The sequence below is a fragment of the Lepus europaeus genome, chromosome 5, assembly GCF_033115175.1.
Source record: "Lepus europaeus isolate LE1 chromosome 5, mLepTim1.pri, whole genome shotgun sequence".
NCBI lineage: Eukaryota > Metazoa > Chordata > Mammalia > Lagomorpha > Leporidae > Lepus > Lepus europaeus.
Genome location: NC_084831.1, coordinates 3,343,065 through 3,362,199, shown reverse-complemented (window position 1 = coordinate 3,362,199; position 19,135 = coordinate 3,343,065). Strand labels below are relative to the sequence as shown.

Below are 19,135 nucleotides of genomic sequence, written 5' to 3'. Positions count from 1 at the left end.
CTGGTCCTTGGGCTCGCCTCGATGGCTCACTCGAGATGAACCCCCTAGCCCAGCCCCAGGGCATCCCTGCCCATTCCCGGTTCCAGCCCCTCCTGCCCTGCCGGCCCTCCCACCCCAGCTCTGGGCCTGAGTCCCCAGAAGGCGTTGGCAGGGCGGTGACCTCCCCAGCTCCGGAGCCAGAGGACGCAAGTCCCGGCGGCAGCCGCCCAGCTCCAGGGTGAGAGGGCGGCCCGCGGGTCGGCCCGACGGCGCTGCACGCCGCGCCTGCTAGCGGGCGGGGGCGGGGGCGGGGGCGGGGGCGGCGGGGCGGGCCGAGGGGCGGTGCGCGGCGCCCGGCGGAGGCATGCGCCCTGGCCCGCCCCCCGCCCCCGGCCGCTGGGCGCAGCCAGCCGAGCGGCGAGCGCGGAGCGCGGTCGCGGCGCCGAGGACGGGAGGGAGGGAGTGGCGGCGGGGCCGGGCCGGGCCAAGCGGAGCGCGCCGGACACCGGTGGCCGCCGCCAGGATGCCCCGGCCCGCGGGCCACTCCGCCGCCAGCCACCCCCGCGGCCCCCGGCGGCTCGCGCTCGGCTCAGGGGCGCGGGAGCTGAAGCCGGAGCCGGAGGCGGGAGCAGCGAGCCGGAGCCTCGGGCGCCCGCATGTACGGTGAGCGCCGCCGGGTGGGCCGGGGTCGGCCGGGCGGGGAGGCGCTGTCCGAGGGGCCGCGGGCTCCGCTTAGGGCGCCCCCCGCCTAACTTGGGGACCTTCAGGGTAACTTCCCTGGGGCCGGCCCCTCCCTCCGTTCCTCCGCCTCCGGGCCTTGCCGCGTTGCCCCTGGAGGCCCGCAGCGGGTGGAGGACGCGGGTGTGAGGGTCCCGGGTCCGCCCCTGCCCGTCGCGACCCGGGGGGTGCCAGGGGTCCGCGGTCTCGCCAGCATCAGGCTCCCCAGGCAACCGCTCGGACGCGCCCTCGGTGTTTGGCAGAACTGGGGGGCCCAGTGGGGCCGGGCAGGCGGGGGAAGGGGATCGGGGCGCGGGGGGGGCCAGGACCGCCGGGGTGGGGGGTGGGGGGGCGTGCCGGAGCCGCGGAAGCTCCGCGCCGAGCCTGGGCGGCGGCGGGGCCAGGGCCCTGCGAGACGGACCGGCGCAGTGGGGGCGGCAGCCCGGGGCGCAGCCGGCTGCCCGGGGACTCCTTTCAAGTTCTGGGCTCTCTTTGTTGCGCAATAGAGCCCGGGGCGGCGCGGGCTCATTGGCCCGGGGCCGTGACGTCACCCCCGGCCCGCCCGCAGACCCTGCGGAGTCTCCCTCCAGAGCCGGGTGTGTCCCAGGACCGTCGCACCTGCAGTCTGGTCCCGAAATGCTTCGGGATGCTTTGAGTGCGCCGTGCCAGCCGGGGGCGGGGCCGGGGAGCGCAGCCTAGGGACTGGCCCCGGGTGGATGGGAGCCACGGAGCTGCGGTCGCCGCCCCAGAGGCGGGAGAACACCCTGTCCCCCACCCGAGCATCCCCCCCCCCCACCACAGGACTACGGCCCCCAGGAAGGCGGGGCCCCAGCCAGGCCTGACACTGCTGCCCTGAGCTTGCAGCCGGTGGGGACAGGAAAGACCTCAGCTCTGTGCACACACACACAAATGCCTTGTTCTGGAACGTTTGGGGCCAGGCCCGTGGGGTCAGGCGGTGGAGGTCGAATGCTGGCTCAGGCACACACACCATGGCTTAGGTCTTCTCTTGGCTTCTGCTGGGTCCTCTTTAGCAGGGGGGTGACAACAGGATCCCAGACACAAATCACTGGGTACACAAACAGCAGCAAGTGCGCCTGTTTGCGGGAGGGGGCCTCCTCCCTTCTCTGTGGACCAGGGCACCTGGCCCTGCCCTGGCACTGTTAGGCTGGGTGGAGGGAGGAGCTGGCACCGGGAAGGCTTGTGCTGGTGGTCGCCTGTGCACCTTCCTTGTGACCCTGCGCCGGAAACCAATGCGTGAGCAAAGTGGGCTGGACCAAGGCCACAGGGGTCAGACAGACCTCCCAATCCAATGGCCAAGGCGGGGGTCCAATGTGGCTCCTCAGGTGCAGGCTGAGTAGTGTCTGTAACCTCTGGGCCACAGGAATCCCCCACACCCTGCCTGCTGCAACCCCCAGCAGGCTGCCAGGCACCCCAAAACCTGAATGCATGCCCAGGTCTGAGACTCCCCCACACCTCCCAACCGTGTGTCCTGGCCCTTGAGATGTGGCATAGCTCAGTGAGCCGGGAAGACTCAGGAACCTCCCAAGCACTTAGTGAGCACTTACTGCGTGCTCGGCTGCCTTCTAAGCACCGTGCCTGGCGTAGCTCATTAACTCCCCACAACACCTTCTAGGGAGGGTGCTATGCTGTCTGGGTTACAACTGAGAAGAGGAAGCCACAGGGCCGCCAGGGAACTAGCCAGGGCTGGGGCCAGCAGCCCGAGTCAGTGCCTCACATGTGGTCTCTGCCCCGAGGCCAGGGACACACCTGGGAGTGGCCGCTGGAGGCTCTGCCGGCCGCTAGTCTTCTACATGGGGATGGGCGGGGTGGGGTGGCGAAGCTGCCCTGCAGAAGCGGGAACCTAGTTCCGGAAGGAAGTGGTCGCGGAGGTCCCCCAGCTGGTGTTGCAGACGGGTCTCTTCTGCTGGGTCAGGGTCTGGGAGGGTCCTGGGCAGGGACACTCAGATGGAGGGGACACATCCCCGAGGGATCCTTGGGAGTCAGGCCACAGGAGGAACTCGCAGGAGCATGGCTACGGCTGAGAGCTGGGAGCTCTCATGTACGGCTGCAGTGTGCAGCGGCCTCTCCATCCCCGGGGGCCGTGTGACCGTATCGGGGGTGCAGGAGGTGCCCGCAGCAGAGGAGACAAAGGGGAGAAGGGCTGCGTGTAGGCAGAGCTCAGAGTAGTGTGAGTGCCACACGCCGCCTGCTCCGGGCTGTGGCCATCGGGACCGCCAGGGTTCTGCACAGGCAGGCGGCTGGGAGTGGGGAGGGAGGGACTTGATGCCCAGCCCTCCGGCAGGGTGGAATCCCTCCCCGCCTGGCCACGTGCCTCCTGCCAGCCTGCAGGGCCCTAGCTCACATCCGTAAGCGGTCAGCAGTTTCCCTCAGGCAGGATCTGGGCTCCGGGCCATCTCCAGATCCCTGCTGCCCAAGCCACCAGAGAACAGGGCCGACACCACCCCGCAGCACCCACTGCGTGCAGGACCCAGGCCAGGGATTTCTCCATGGGGCGTCTGTCCCCAGCCTCCTGGGGGAAGAAGCATGACAGAGGACGACAGGCAGAGCCCGTGCCTGGGCAGCCCGGCTAGCGCGCTAGTGGCTGTGCTGGGGTCTGGGGCGGGCCTGCCAGGGAAAGCTGTGACCTGGAGAGGTAGGCTGCCCCACCCCGGCCCAGGCTGCATGCTAAAGTGCTCACTGCCAGGTCAGGTCACGTGGGAAGCAGGAGAGAGAGAGGAAGGTTTAGGAGGCTGAACCCCAGGAGGTGCGAGGAATTAAGGGAGGGGCCCCAGTGTCCCCTGCGGAGGTCTGGGGTGGGCTGTGCAGGCCTGTCGGAGCTCCTGATGGTGAGAGGGTTTGTCTTAGAGCAGGGACAGGGCACCCATGGGGCAAGAGTGCCATCTGGACCCAGCCTGGTGGCAGCCTAAGGATGAAGGAGACCTGGAAGGCAGCCCAGATTCCAAGCCTTGATTAGGAACAGGTGGAAGTGAGGGAATGTGCACTTACTGCGCACCCCTGTGTACACTCCTCTGGGTACCAGGGACATGGCAGGAGGCCCCTGGGGGTGGAGAGGAGACCAGACCAGCCAACGCCAATGGCCGCGGAGCTCCAACGCTGAGTGCCCACTGCTCCTCCCCACACAGGCATGCGTGGTCCCCGGCACCCCTGAGCCATCGTGTGTGAGGGCTGCCGCTCTGCGCCGAGGCCTGGCTCCGAGGAGGATGCCCCGGCCGCCCGCCAGCTCCCGTCGGCACCATGAGTGACGAGCGGCGGCTGCCTGGCAGCGCGGTGGGCTGGCTGGCGTGTGGAGGCCTCTCCCTGCTGGCCAACGCCTGGGGCATCCTCAGCGTGGGTGCCAAGCAGCAGAAGTGGAAGCCGCTGGAGTTCCTGCTGTGCACGCTTGCGGCCACGCACATGCTCAACGTGGCGGTGCCCATCGCCACCTACGCCGTGGTGCAGCTGCGGCGGCAGCGCCCCGACTACGAGTGGAACGAGGGCCTCTGCAAGGTCTTCGTGTCCACCTTCTACACTCTCACCCTGGCCACCTGCTTCTCCGTCACCTCCCTCTCCTACCACCGCATGTGGATGGTCCGCTGGCCTGTCAACTACAGGTGAGCACTCTCGTGACCGTGGCCCCGTGTGAGTGCCACGCCTGTGGTGTGCCGGGGGTGGGGTGGGGTGTGGGGCTGGCCGGAGGCTGCCGGGGCGTGTGTGGCAAGAGGGACACGCGATAGTGTGCACAGGCGTGTGCAAGGCCTTGCCCTGCTGGTGCTGCCTGACTAGGATGTCCTGGGACAGCTGGCCCCCCCGTGACACTGTGTCCACCTGTCCCTCCCTGCCCCATGCCAGGCTGAGCAATGCCAAGAAGCAGGCGGTGCACACGGTCATGGGCATCTGGATGGTGTCCTTCATCCTGTCGGCCCTGCCCGCCGTCGGCTGGCACGACACGAGCGAGCGCTTCTACACCCATGGCTGCCGCTTCATCGTGGCTGAGATCGGCCTGGGCTTCGGCGTCTGCTTCCTGCTGCTGGTGGGCGGCAGCGTGGCCATGGGTGTGGTCTGCACAGCCATTGCCCTCTTCCAGACGCTGGCCGTGCAGGTGGGGCGCCGGGCCGACCGCCGTGCCTTCACGGTGCCCACCATCGTGGTGGAGGACGCTCAGGGCAAGCGCCGCTCCTCCATCGATGGCTCCGAGCCTGCCAAGACCTCACTGCAGATCACCGGCCTGGTGGCCACCATCGTCGTCATCTATGACTGCCTCATGGGCTTCCCTGTGCTGGTGGGTGACAGAGTCCGGCCGGGGAGCCTGGCGGGGCCCTGGGCCAGTGCCGGGACTGGACGCACTGCAGCGTGTGTTAGGTGGCTGAGTCCTCAACCCCAGGCCTTTGAGAAGGGCACGTGGTCCAGAGAGAAATAACAACCTGACCAGACCAGGGCAGGGTGGTGGGGCTGGAACCCACTCAGGGTCTCTGCCACGCTGCAGGGGTGTCTCCCCCCCTCACCTGAGGCCTGACTGATCCAGAGGGCACGGAAGAGGGGGTAAGACGCCCGTGGGCTTCACGATGGGTCCAGGTTCCAGGTTGCTGCGATAGGTAAGGGCCACTGGATCAGGGCACAGGACGAGGTCCCAGATGTCTGCTGGGGCATTGCACTTGGCCCTAGGACTGGGAAGGGCCCAAGTGGGGAAGGCCTTGCCAGTGAGGGTCCAGGGTCCAGTGATCCCCAGCAGCCTGGGAGCAGGCTGGCCTTGGTAGCCAATCCCTCCCATTGTAGGCTCCAGCCCAGCCCCCAAAGGGTCTGGGGTGAGACATGGAGGGACCTGGGGCCAGGACCACCCGAGAGGCCTCAGCTGAGCACTTGCAGGACACCAGCAGGTGCAGCCCCTGCTAACCTGCCCCCCCCCGCCACACCCGCAGGCTTGGTGCCCCCAGTGTCCCTCTGTGTCCCCAGCCCCTGTGCTGATGGCATCACGTAACGACAGCCTCCAAGAACCACAAAGCACTGTGGGAGCAGAGTGGGGACAGCACAGGGAAGGGCCCCCAGCTTCTCCGTGTTAATATAATTTTATTTATTTACCTATTTGTATTTGAAAAGCAAAGAGAGAGAGGGAGAGAGATGGTCTGTCCGCTGGTTCACTCCCCAAATGCCTGCAGTGGCTGGGGCTGGGCACGGCTGAAACCCTGGATCTCGTGTTGGGGGCAGGGACCCAGCTTATGCCTCCTGGGATGTGTGTCAGCAGGCAGCTGGTGTTGGGAGCGGAGCTGGGACTAGCCCTGGGCACTGGGACACTGGATGGGGGTGTCCCAAGCTGTGTCCTAAGTGCTGAGCCACATGTCCGCCCCCTGCCTGGAGTCTCCACCCCACTGTCTGGAGCGGGGGGGGGGGGGGGCATCCCAAGCCCATTGCACAGGTGACAGGGAACACAGCCCCCGGAGACTGAGCAGTGTTCCAAGGGTAGCACAGCCGGCACTGGCAGAACCACTGGGATATCAGCAGCATGCGCCCACCCCCCAGTGGTGGGGTCCTTGAGTGCCACTCTCCAGGCCCAGTGAGGGGGCCAAGGGGGGTCCCTGTGTAGAGACCCACAGGCCACCTGCTGTACCCGCTGCCTCTTAAATTCCCTGGCGCCTTAGACCACTGGAGAAGAGCAGTGCCGAGGCGGTGACTGGCCAAGGGAAGGGGCTGTGGGTGGCCCGTTCAGGTCCCTGGGCGGACAGCAGACCTGTTCTCCCCATGGACGAGAGCAGGCGTGCCCAGCGCTGCCCAGCATGCCGTGGAGGGCTGGGCACACACAGGGGCTGGACTTCACCCTGGTGGCCTCCCCACTCAGGCCCCTTCCTTGCCCAGGGTCTGGGGCTCTGCCTGTCACCACCTCCTTCGGCCCTGCCCATGGTCCCCGGGGAAGAGCCGGGGCAGGGGTCCCGCCGGGTGCCAGGCCACGCCCTGTGCCCGCAGGTGGTGAGCTTCAGCAGCCTGCGGGCCGACGCGGCGGCCCCCTGGATGGTGCTGTGCGTGCTGTGGTGCTCTGTGACCCAGGCCCTGCTGCTGCCCGTGTTCCTCTGGGCCTGTGACCGCTACCGGGCCGACCTCAAGGCTGTCTGGGAAAAGTGTGTGGCCCTCATGGCCAACGACGAGGACGCCGATGATGGTGAGAACGGCCTGAGGGCGGCCCCTGGGGTCGGCAGGAAGAGCTGGAAGGTGGAGATCCCATTCCCAGCCACCAGACCCCCCTGCAGTATCCCCAAACACACTTGAACCCGGAAGGGCCCCGCCAGGTGTCCCACAGAGCAGTCTGCTGTCTGGCTGGGGTGACAGCCCAGTGCCCTGGGGAGCAGGGGAGCTGTGAGCCCCACACTTCCTGCGTTCCCCCAAGTTTCCCCACGCCCAGCCTGGGGACCCCCAGCGGGCTCTTTAGGAGCTCTGGTCTGCCGTCTGCAACAGCACCCCCCTGGGTGGGGGTGGGGGCCTTGCTCCGTGCTGCACCCCAGACCTGCCCCAGGGCCCACCTCCGTGTGCCAGAGGAGGACAGGCTGAGCGTGACCTCCCCTGCGGCAGTGAGGACCTGAACCCAGGACCCCGCTCCTCTCCGTGTTCAGCTAACCAGCCCTCTCCCTGTGTGTATGGGGCAGGGGGTGTCCTTGGGGCTCTCCCAGGTGCCCCAAGTCTCCGTGGCCCTGAGCCCCTGCTGCACCTCGCAGAGACCAGCCTGGAGGGAGGCGCCGCCCCGGACCTGGCATTGGAGCGCTCCGTGGACTACGGCTACGGCGGCGACTTCGTGGCTCTGGACAGGACAGCCACGTACGAGCTGTCCGCTCTGGAGGGAGGCCTGCCCCAGCTCTGCCCCCTGCAGGAAGAGAGGATGCAGTACCTGCAGGTCGGGGCTGGCTGGGGTTGCACGGGGCGGGTGGGGCATGACGACCTCCCTGCCTTGCCCTCACGCCCGCTCTAGCTCCGGGGGTGGCTGTCACCCTCCCGGAGGGACCGACCCGAGGTCACAGTCGTGCACCTAAGCCTTGGCGCCTGGACTGTGTCCTCCAGGCCTGATACCCGCGTTCTCCCCACCCCCGACTGACCCAAGCTACAAGAGGCCCGGGGACCGGGCTGCTCTGGCCCAAGGCCTGGTTCCTGACCCTGGGCAGGGGGGAGACGTCGGTCCTCGTGCCCCGGAGAGCATCTGGGGCTAAAGCCCGCTCCGTTCCTACAGGTCCCCGCCACGCGGCGCTTCTCCCACGACGACGCGGACGTGTGGGCCGCAGTCCCGCTGCCCACGGCCTTCCTGCCGCGCTGGGGCTCGGGCGAAGACCTGGCCGCCCTGGCACACCTGGTGCTGCCGCCAGCGCCCGAGCGGCGCCGCGGCAGCCTGCTGGCCTTCGCCGAGGACGCACCCCCGTTCCGCCCGCGCCGCCGCTCGGCCGAGAGCCTGCTCTCCCTGCGCCCCCTGGACGGCGGCCCGCGCCGCGCCCACGACTCTCCGCCCGGCAGTCCGGGCAGCCGGCGCCGCCGCCGCCGCCGCCCCGGGCCCGGAGCCCGCTCCGCCTCGGCCTCGCTGCTGCCGGACGCCTTCGCCCTGACCGCCTTCGAACGCGAGCCGCAGGCGCTAGGTCGCCCGCCCGCCCCGCCGGGCACCTTCCCGGCCGCGGCGGCCGCCCTGGACGACGCAGAGCCCAGCGAGGCGCCGACGCCCCCTGGCGGCGCAGAGCGGAGCCCGCGGCCGCGCCTGGCCGCGCCTGCGCACGCGGGGCCCCTGCGGACCAGCCTGAGCGCGTCGTGGGGCGAGCCCGGAGGCCTGCGCGCGGCGGGCGGCGGCAGCACCAGCAGCTTCCTGAGCTCGCCCTCCGAGTCCTCGGGTTACGTCACGCTGCACTCGGACTCGCTGGGCTCGGCGTCCTAGGGCCATCCCAGGGGCCACAGCACCAAAGATACCGCCTCCGTCCGGTGCCCCTAGCCGGGATCAGGCGCGCGGCTCCTGCCTGCTGGCCTTGCCTGGGCTGTCCTCGGGCACGGACCCTCTCGCTGAGCGCTGCCTCTCCGGGGACGCAGGGAGCCCTGGAACAAGGCCACCCCCAGACAACAGCCCCACCTTGGAAGGGCGGAAAGCCACAGCCCCTGGAGCGCCATGAGGCTCCCCCTCCTGCCCTGCACTCGGACCGCCGCACGCTGCGGGAGGGTGCACGGGTCTCTCACCAAGCACAAGGATCTTTGGAACCCAAACAAGCTCTCCCCACAGGTCTCCCCTGTTCGGGACCTGCTCTGCCTCGGTTTCCCCATCTGTGATGAGCAGGTGGCCATGTTAACTCTCAGGGCTGTGTGACAGTCTCCTGGGCCCTGGCTACTGAGTGGACCTGGCAAGAGACGGTCCAAGGCCCCCGATGGGTCGTGGGGGTGGGGGTGGGGTCCATCCTCGGCGTGTGGCCCTGAGGCCTCCACTCTCAGCCTCATCCCCAAGGGAATGCACCCTGCACCACAGCCAAGCACAACTTCTGCCTGGTCACCTCTGGCGTCACAGCCACCTTGACCACCATTCCTTTGCCCACCCTCAGTACTGTGCCAAAGTTGCCTGTCCCCACCACCACGTCAGCCACCTCTGTGACTCCCACGTGAAGGTTGTGGGTACATGGGGGGGATGGGGGGGCTTGCCAGCCCCGGCCTTGCCCCCCACCTATGACGAGCCAGCCGGGAGGAGTCCCTGGCTCAGAGGCTTCCCGGGTGGCTCTGGCAAGGTCCCCCCCATCCCACAGGGAGGAGGGATAGGGCTGTGCCCTCCATCCCCGTTGGACCCCCTGCAGGTCTTGGCCTTGGGCCCTCGGTCTCCCCGACCTCAGGAGAGGCCTATGAACAGCTTCACCCTTGTACTGGAGGCACAGAAGTGGCCTGTGTCCTGTGCCGTCTGGCCCCCAGGTGGCCAAGTCTTCCCCTCACCCTCAGAACAGGGTCACATCCCCGGAAGAGGTTGCTGGAGGCAGGGCTGAGGGGCTGTCCCACTCCGTCTCGGCCTCAGAGGCCCTCCTCAGCTGGGCCAGGGGGTACTGGGGATGAGCTGGCCACAGGTGAGCAAGGCCAGGGACTGCCGTCCAGCCCTGGCTGTGGGGCTGGGGCTGCCTCCTCTGGCCAATGCTGCTGTGCCTTCAAGGACTGACGTGTCATGAGGGGGCAGTGGTCACCAGCTAGCCACTGTCCCCCCCCCAGGCTGGCCCACTTGTCACCTTGGGTTTTCACTATTTCATATCCAATGCAATACTTGCAGTGGGGACACAATGCCCCCAGGATTGCTCCCGTGCTGTCTTTACAGAAATAAAGGCGAGGACGGACTCTGGGTCTGGGACCCTCCCTCACACTCCGTCCAGCCTCAGGCCTCTTTGCTGCGTTTTTAAGGAGCTTGACCTTGGGCTTGCTGGGGAGGGAACGGCTCCTAACCGCCCAGCCCGCAGCCAGGAATCCATTTGTAGTTTTTTTTTTTGTTTTTTTTTTTTGACAAATGAGCATTTCTCTTCTGTACAGGACTCAATAAAAACTTCCTTATGGTTTGCACCTAGCATTCTGCACCTGGTTTCCTGGAAGCACGGGCACTCTTCCAAATCTTAGCAGCAGCACTGGCCAGCTGCCCCCCTCCCCCCAGTCTCCTGGAGCCTGAGTCGTCTGCCAGCAGGTGCTCTCGTCCCACCCAGCGAGTGAGCCCAAGCTGGAGCAGTGGAGTGGGCACCCAGGCCCACGGGCCACCCATTGGAGGAAAGGCCCTGTTAGTGCAGGAGGCATCCCTGCCCCAGGCTTGGCGACCGTGAGGCAGCTGAGCGATCAGGGCAGGGCCGTCTGAGCCCTGGGTCCGCCACGCCTTGGGGTCCGCAGTGAACGGCCGCCACCTGCTGGCTGGCAGAGCTGCTCCTCCGGGCTGCTCCCCCCAGCCGGAGCCGTGGGAAGCTGGGCTCCGAGATGCCGCTGCACCCAGCCGGCGTCTGTGGCTCCACCCAAGTAGGCACCGTGCCGAACTCGGAACCTTCGCGCCGGCTTCGTATTTTATTCTGATTTACCAGCTCGCGGGCCGGCGCAGCAAAAACGACTGGGAGTCTCCCACCGCCCAAGTCCGAGTGCAGCCACGGCCTCACGGCCCCACGCACGGGCGCAGCTCGTGCCGTCGAGGGCCGTGCACTCCCCGGGAGCCCTAGTGGTCCGCAGGCGCGGTTTCTGCAGGCTGCGGGCCGTGGGGGGGGGGGGTGTCTTCGCGAGCACGCGAGCCTCTCCCGGGTCCGCTCTCGCATAGCTCCCAGGAAACCCACCCAGCGAGGCGAGCACCAAGGAGCGGGGTGGGGGGTGGGGGTCCGGGGGCGGGGCCAGAGCCCTGGGCCCACTGGGGGCGGGGCAGGGGCTGGGGGAGGGGAGGGCGGAGGGCGGCGGTGCGCGCCGCGTGCTCAGGGCTTGGAGGTGGGTGGGAACCAAGAGGGTCTCAGGTGGGGGTGGGCAGGGGACCGCTCGCCGGCGGGGCGGGGCCCGGCGCGCTTTGTGCCGGTGGGAACCGGGCGCCGGCGGCCCGCTGAATGGCCCGGGGCGGGGCAGCGATTCTCCTCGCTGCGAGAGGTCCGCTCCGCGCCGCTGCGGACCGCGACCTTCCCACCGCCGTGCGGCCGTGCGGCAGGGGCGGGGGCGGGCTGCGGAGCCGGGGGCCCCTGGGAACGGGGCGCAGCCTGGGGCACACCCTCGAGGTCCCCCGGAGGCTGGGAGAAGCGCGCGCGGATGCGGCTCTGCAGGAGCAGCGGGGTGCAGGGCGTGGATTCGCGCGCGGCTTCGCGGGTTTTCTCCACGGGCGGGCGCGGCGCCCTCCAAACCCACCCAGCTCCAAAGCCGGGACGGGCGAGATCCAGGCAATCACCGTGGGCGCGCTCCAACAGTCTCTTCGTCTCCAGACCGGACGGGAACCCCCTTGAGTGCGAGGCCCGGTCTGGGCCTCACCAGGGTCGCCACACACGCAGCCCGGGCCCCGGGCTCTCAGCTCGGCCGCGCGACGCTGCCTGTGGCGCCAAGATGCTAGTGGACGAGCCGGGGAGGCCTCCGGGGAGGAGGAGCCGCGGCGGCGTGGACGTCGGGCCGCAGGCGGAGGGAGCAGGCGCCCAGACCGCCGCGGCGCACGGGCCTAGCACCGAGGGCGCCTCTCGGCCGGGGCTGGCGCTGTCCATGGTGCTGCCGCCGGCCGCGCGCTCGGGCACCAGGGGGCAGCGCCGGCCGCCGCCGCCTTCCTCTCCGCACCGTAGGAGCAGGCTGACGCCGGGTAGGCAGCTGCGGAAGCCCAGCGGGTACTCGGCTGCGCTGGATGCGGGCCAGAGCCCTGGGAAGAGGGGGGCAGACGCGGGAAATGTGGAGGGAGCGGGCCAAGAGGTGCGAGGACCAGCAAGGACGGGAGAGGAGGCGACCTGAATGCCTCTTCCCGGGTCCACACCCCCCCAGGCGCATTCCCACCCCAGGGCCGGCCCCAGCTCCTTCCTGCGCTCCTTCAACCGGCCTTGCCCTATCCAGAGTTCTGATTCCACCAGCGGCCCCCCGCCCCATCCCCTCCGTGGGGGCCTCCGCCTCTACCTTGTAAGGAGCTCTGAAGGCTTTTCATGTACTTGACGCTCAACTCCAGGATGTCGGCTTTCTCCAGCTTGCGTTTGCGGATCTGGGGGTGGGTGGAAGGGCTCTCAGCCGGCGGCTGGCGGCAGAGGGGTCGAGGCTGAGGGTCAGGCCGCTCCCCTCCCCCTGTCTCACCTGGTGTGAGTAGTGTTTCTCCAGCAGCGACTTGAGCTGCTCCAGCGACACGTTGATGCGAGCCCGCCGCTTCTTCTCCATCAGCGGCTTGGAGATCTGTGGGGAGGTGGTCTTCAGGGGCAGGACCGCCACCTGCTCCCTGCCTCCCTCCCTAGCCAGGGAAGGGCTCCCACCCCGGCGCCCCTCAGGACTCCAGACCTTTCTGAAGCTGCCGGCGGGGCCACCAGGACTGCCCCGGGTGGCGGGCTCGGGGCCCATGATGCGCGAGCTGCACCAGCGGGAGGCGGCCGCGGCCTTTATAGGGGACTCTGGGACCCTCGTTTACATGTCAATGCAGCCGCGGGGGAGGGGACCGAAAGGAGCTGCCTGGGGACAGATCCCCACCTCCTCCCCTTTCCCCCTTTCTGCCTTTCTCTCACCCTCCCTACTTCCCAAGCGTGGGGGTCCCTCCCATATCCCATCCACTCCTCGGCATGTCTGGCCCACATGTTCTGGACCTCACCGCCGGTTCCACTTGCCAAGTCTCTGCAGCTCTGTCTCTGAGCATCCCAGGGCTTACTTCCTGGGGAGGGAGGTCCGTGGGCCCAGCCGGCGCCCGCAGCCCTAATGAGCGTGACAGAGCTCCCGGCCTCCGGGGCGCTGATGAAGATGCCTGGAACGCCTTCCTGCCTTCTTCACGCTCCGGCCATGCCCGCGACGCTGCATTAGTCGCCCTAATGTCGGGACAATGCGGCGATTTTCTGCCTGTGGCCACTCAAAGCGGGGCGCAGGCAGGGCCCGCGGGGGCCACGCAGCAACATGTGTCCCATTAAAGCGTGCAGCCCGCCCGTGCGGCCACAGCAGGGAGACCGGGAGCGCTGCGGCCTGGAGTGCCCCCTGGGCTCCCTATGCTGTGACCCACCTGACCCAGACACGTTCCAGTGGGAGACAGGTGGGGTGAGCCACACCGCCCGCCCCTGTCCCCAGCCCCGGGCTCCCAGGAGAGTTGACTCAGGTGGCGGACCCATCCCCATAGGGGAAAAAAACTAGGATTCCACTCCGGCGAGCCTGCTTTCCATCCCACAAAAGGATGGCTGGGGTGGGGACAGTTGAGATCCCGGTAGGGGCCTCCAGCCTGCACTTTTGGGAGGTCCATTAGTCAGGCTGAGGCTGGAGACCCCGGGAGCTTTGAGCAGGGGCCTACAGCAAGACTCCAGGGCAGTCCCTGGGTTCAGACAGGGCATCTCCCTTTACTGCGTTCTCCTGGCTTTTGGTTGGGGATTTGTGAAACGGGGCTCTCTGAGGTTGGGGCCCAGGCTGCTGGTGGAGCCCTCAAGGATGTCACAAGAGTTCTGCAGCTGGCTCCCGCGGGGCCTCAGCGTGGGGGGAGGGAAGGTTTGGCTCCCAATGGACCCCCTGCCCGCGCGCGCGCCCCAGCTCCGTGGCCGAGCCAGGGCACCCTCCCCGCCCGCCCTCGCCCGGGGTCTTGGCGGGCCTCGCGGGGCGGCCGCGTTCCCAGGCGCCGAGGAGCGTGGAGAATCGCGCCCCGCCTTCCCCCTTTCAGGCCGAGGAGCGGCCACAGCGGTTCCGGGGCTCCCCCCTCCCCCAACCCCGCCACAGGACCCTTGTGCCAGATCCGGGCGATCGGGCCCGCATCGGGCGGCGGGGCCGAGGCCGGGCGGGGGGCGCTGGCACGCGCCGGGCAGCTTTGAAACGCCAGGGCCGGCCGGGCCGGGGCGGCCTCCGTGCGGCTTCCTGTGGGACAGGGGCGGTGGCGGCGCGGTACAAAGGCTCCGCGGGGCGGGCAGGCGGCGCGGCCGGGCACAAAGGGGGCAGCCGAGTGTTAAGGGCTTTGTGCGAGTCCCACAAAGCGGCGCCCGCGCCCGCCCCCGCGGGGCCAAACTCCGGGCGCCCCGCCGCGCGCGGGCCTCCAGCTGCCGCACAGCTGCACCGCGGCTGGGCGCGCGCCTCGCCCGGGCGGGATCCCCCGCCCCCGCGTCGGGGAGCCTTGCGGGCAGCGGGGCAATTTGTCTCTAATTACAACCCCTCCCCATAAACCGCCGCCCTGGCCTTTCAGCCCGGCGCATTAGCAAACCAATGGCCCTGCGGGCTGCTCTCGCGGCCAACAGCGGGGCGCCGGGCCCGCCCCCTCTCCAGAGTTAGGGCCGCCATAAAGGGGCCCCCGGGCCGCCCCCCGCCCGCACCCCGGTACCCGCCGCTCCCGGGGCCACCACCCACCCACCCTCCCTGCGGAGCTGGTGCCTCGGGATCGCAGAAGCGCTGGGTGGGGCTGCTCACGTGGGTGGCTTAGTGTTTCTTAAGCAGTGGAAAATTGACCGCAAAATGCGCTAATTCGCAATGTTCTGCTTTGGCTGCGGGAGGCGAGCCCGCGGCGGCGGCCGCTGTGCAATCAGCTCTTACGCTGGGCCGGGGGCCACTGCCGCCCCCATCCCCACCCTGCGCGACACAGTGGCCCTTCCTCTACTTTCCCAGCCTCGCCTTCACCCTGCGTTGCTTTCCCACCGCACACAGCCCCTCCTCCCGCCCCCTTGCCTGAAGCCCGCTGAGGGTGCTGCAGGACCCAGGCCACGGGTGCACCCCACACCCCCACCCAAGCCCTGCCGTTCTTCTCCCAGCTCTGACGTTCCCTTCCTTCTGCCCTCTCCATTTCCCCGCAACTGGGGTTCCTTCCTCTGGGCAGCTGCTTCCCCACTAGGTTAAAGCCTGATCTTTGTTGGCCGGTGCCGCGGCTCACTAGGCTAATCCTCTGCCTGCGGCGCCGGCACCCCGGGTTCTAGTCCCGGTTGGGGCACTGGTTCTGTCCCGGTTGCTCCTCTTCCAGTCCAGCTCTCTGCTGTGGCCGGGGAAGGCAGTGGAGGATGGCCCAAGTGCTTGGGCCCTGCACCCGCATGGGAGACCAGGAGGAAGCCAGCACCTGGCTCCTGGCTTCGGATCGGCATAGCGGCCATTTGAGGGATGAACCAATGGAAAAAGGAAGGCCTTTCTCTCTGTCTCTCTCTCACTGTCTCTGTCAAAAAAAAAAAAAAAAAAAAGCCGGATATTTGCGAGGTCATTGGAAAGACGCTGCTGAGTCTCTCTGGAGTCCCTTGGGGAAGCCCGACAGGGAGCTCGTGGTCCACCCCATCCCCGTTCTGTTTGCCAGCCCTGCTCCTGGGCCTTCCAACCTGCATCCTCTGGGAGGCTTGCCTGGGAAGGGGGTGGAATGGAGCCATTTTCGGAGGTGGGGGGTGCGAGGCAGCTGTCCACCCCCGTCCTCGGAGAGCACAAAGGACAGAGCTCTCTTGGGCCGCCGGGAAGGGCACGGACCAACTTAGAAACGGGGCTTATGCAAACCTGGATGTAGGCCACCGCCTCCCTTTCTATCTTTAGCACCTGGGGTCCCCAAGGCAGCAGAGAAAGGAGCACAGGTCCAGGAGGAGTGCTGGGGAGACCCAGGCGCCCCCTGCTCACTCAGGGACGAACTTCCTTCCGCAACTCCCGAGGGTGCACAGGGCCTTCAGGGCTGCTCGGGACCCCGCTTTCTTGCACTGGAGAATTTAAGGCAAAAAGCTGTGCCCCTCGCTCCACCACCACCACTCTGCCCTTCCCTCAGTCAGTTTTCTTGACTTTGGCAAAAGAGAAAATGCCACGTTAGGTCTGGAGAAGAGGTGTGCGGACCCCAGGGCGAGAGCCCCCATAGACGTCCCCACTGCCTGTTGCTGGCGACAGCAGGTGAGGGCACTTAGGCTCCTGCTAACCGGTGGGCCCTGTGCGCACCGCATACGGACACAGTGGAGTGAAGTGATTGCGTGTAATTAACTATTGGGACACAGCAAAAGCCCCGAATCACCGCCGCCAATTGTCTCCAGATGGGGATGGAGAGGCTTCGATTGTTTAACTCTCTTTAGCCCAGCAGCCCAGGGCTCTTCAGGGGACAAAGGCTGGGACTCCAGCGAGTGCATCAACGCTGACCGGGCCTGCTCGGCTTGGGGAGAGTGAATTCCGAGAGACCTCCATTGTCCCAGCCCTTTGTGTTTCTCCCCAACTGGCGCTAATCTTTAAATATTTACCCGGCCCCTTTGTCCACGTGTGACTTATGCATCTCAGGGTGATGTGCTCCTACGTTACGTGTCATTCCTGTTTCAGGACTAGAGAGGGGGCTTCCATTGCTCCAGCCTGGGCTAGCCGCAGGCGAGGAAAGACAACTTCTGGGAGATCGGGATTCCTTCCTGGGGAGAGCTGCAGCCACACTGCACAGCCCCCCCCCCCCCCCCGCCCTCTGGGGCCCTGGTGGGGCAGGAGCCTGGGAATGACTGGCAGCTGCGGGAGCCCCTCTCCCCTGGGAGAAGACACTTGCTTCCTGTGCCTGTCTACCTGGTTTCGGGCTCCGACGACACTTAGGGACGGGAGCAATGTGCTCCTCAGGGGGAGGTAGTGTGTGGGCGAGTGCTTGGTTACCCACCCTGGCCCATCCCCATCCGTGCTCCTGCCTCCGGCTGCTCCGGACCTTTCCTCTGCCGACCTCTGTCCTGCCCAGTACAGGGACCCCACCGAGGAAGAGGGAGCCGGCTCTCGTGTCAACCTGAGACTTGAACGACAAGGTGGTTCTTAGGACTCTTTAAAAAAAAAAAAAAGCCGAGGGTCCGACCCCACTTGGGCCTAACCTGCTGGAGGATGGCAGGTGGGGGAGGTGGGGGGGGGGAGGGGGCGGCTACCCAGGGACCCTACTGCATGAGAAAGGCTCCCTTTGTGCTGTGCTCCAAGCTCCTAGAACAAAACACATTCAGATGCTTATGTACAAGAAAAGGCACGGGTGGCGCCCCGGGCTGTGTGCCTCCCCTCTTCTGGACTTTGGTTTGGAAGGTGTGTTGTCCACCCCGGGCCCGCAGCGCTGGGCACCTCGCACTGCTGTCCGCTCCGGTGGGGAAGCTGGTCGGCGTGTGGGGGGGTCTGTGCTTGTGTTTCTGTGGCCCTGCGTGTCTGTGTGAGGACATGGCCGTGTGCGCACAGACCTCTCTCCATCGCTGGTCTTGGAGCCCAACAGATTCAACTCCAGAGACTTCTAAGAATTCCCCTTCAGGGTCTGGCTCCACTTCCTCTCTTTCCCCCTTCTCCAAGATGAGGTAGATGAGGATGTGGGGTCTAGGAGGAGGTGATGGGCAGAGGACAGAGGCTGCTCAGGGTCCCTGGTCTGGCTTACTCTAAGCTCCGGGAAGGGAGAGTCCCTACGGCTAAATCCTGGTTGACAGTGCCGAGAGCTTCCTGGGCAGGGAGTGGTGTCTGATCCGGAGTGACGGTGTGAGGAGCGCCCTCTGGTGTCGCTAAGTAGTGCTGGTGCAGAGGACCAGGTCCTGGTGTGCAAGGAGGCCCCGGGGAAACCAGGACACCGGCCGGTAGGAGCCTGGGGCTCACCCCCAAGTGTGGTAACCGCCCAGGACATCTTCACTGTTGGCACCGCGATTTGGCAACTTCATCTTTTTTTTTTTTCTAAGGTTTCTCTAAGGGAGGCAGAGGCAGAGAGAGAGAGGTCTTCCATCTGCTGGTTCACTCCCCAGATGGCCATAACAGCTGGAGCTGAGCTGATCTGAAGCCAGGAGCCAGGAGCCTCTTCTGGGTCTCCCACACGGGTACAAGGGCCCAAGCATTTGGACCACCTTCCGCTGCTTTCCCAGGCCACAGCGGAGAGCTGGATCGGAGGTGGAGCAGCCGGGACTGGAACTGGCGCCCATATGGGATGCTGGTGCTGCAGGCGGTGGCTTTACCTAAGTCTCCGTTCCGTTCCCGTAACGGAGTTTAGCTAATGTCCTCCGACTGGGGGCTCCCGAGAGCAGGTGTCAGTCGTGGCAGTGAACGGAAACCGGGCTCACGGCCCTGACTTGCCCGCGCCACACAGCGAGCTGCAGAGTCAGGGGCCTGCGATTCCAGCCCGGCCGTCCACCGGCCGCCGGGGCCTCCCCGGGGGCCTGTCCCTCATCCTGCCTGAGCAGGCTGCCAGCCTCCCCCTCCCTCGCCCGCTCTCATTTCCAGCCGCAGCGGCCTGTCCCGGGGGGCCCCAAGGCCTAGCCCAGCATCCTCCTGCCTCCCCTCCCCGGGCTGCTGTCCACTCCAGTCCTTTCCTTTCTTGCCTGCCGAGGTGGGGGCATTCCTCCTTTACAAGGTGGACAATGGTTTCTGCTGTGGGCAGTGTGGAAGACAAAGCACATGAAGATGATAAAACCGGTGGAGGCCAGGTGCTCCCTGCAGAGTGACCGACCCCCCCCCCAGGTGAAGTAAGGGTCACACCTCAACTTCCTTTTTTAAAAAATGTATTTATTTGAAAGACAGTTAAGAGAGAGGTCTTCCACCCGCTGGTCCACTCCCTAAATGGCCACAACGGCCAGAGCCAGGGATCAGAGGCTTCACGCCGGTCTCCCACGTGGGCGCAGGGGTCCCAGCACTTGGGCCTCTGCTGCTATCCCAGGCCACAGCAGAGCAGGACCGGAAGTGGAGCTGCCGGGATTCGAACCGGCGCCCACCCGGGAAGCCGGCGCCGCAGACTGGGCCGCCGCCACCACCACGCTTTGCTCGCTGTGGTTCCACCGCGGCCCAAGTCTTCCGCACAGAGGCCATGAGGGCGGGGACCCCCTCGCGTTTTCTGGGCGGCTTCCCGGACCTGCCCACGGCCAGCGCTGCCCCGGCTCGCGGCGGGCGCTCGGGGAGGGACGGACTGGGGGCCGCAGCGTCCGGC

General features: G+C 67.2%; 2 protein-coding genes across 2 annotated transcripts; one reads left to right on the top strand and one right to left on the bottom strand.

Moving 5' to 3' along the window:
* Positions 1–555: 555 nt before the first annotated feature.
* GPR153 (G protein-coupled receptor 153) lies at positions 556–10,219 on the top strand. The gene is made up of 6 exons (XM_062190350.1): positions 556–642; positions 3,840–4,307; positions 4,546–4,975; positions 6,652–6,844; positions 7,395–7,570; positions 7,901–10,219. Exons 2-6 carry the CDS (start codon positions 3,952–3,954, stop codon positions 8,585–8,587), a joined length of 1,842 nt encoding a protein of 613 aa, XP_062046334.1. The 5' UTR covers positions 556–642; positions 3,840–3,951; the 3' UTR covers positions 8,588–10,219.
* A 1,414-nt stretch (positions 10,220–11,633) lies between these two features.
* Positions 11,634–12,510, bottom strand: HES3 (hes family bHLH transcription factor 3). Its single transcript, XM_062193078.1, has 3 exons — positions 12,430–12,510; positions 12,259–12,340; positions 11,634–12,010 (listed from the first exon to the last, which is right to left on the bottom strand). Exons 1-3 carry the CDS (start codon positions 12,508–12,510, stop codon positions 11,634–11,636), a joined length of 540 nt encoding a protein of 179 aa, XP_062049062.1.
* Between the last annotated feature and the right edge of the window lie 6,625 nt (positions 12,511–19,135).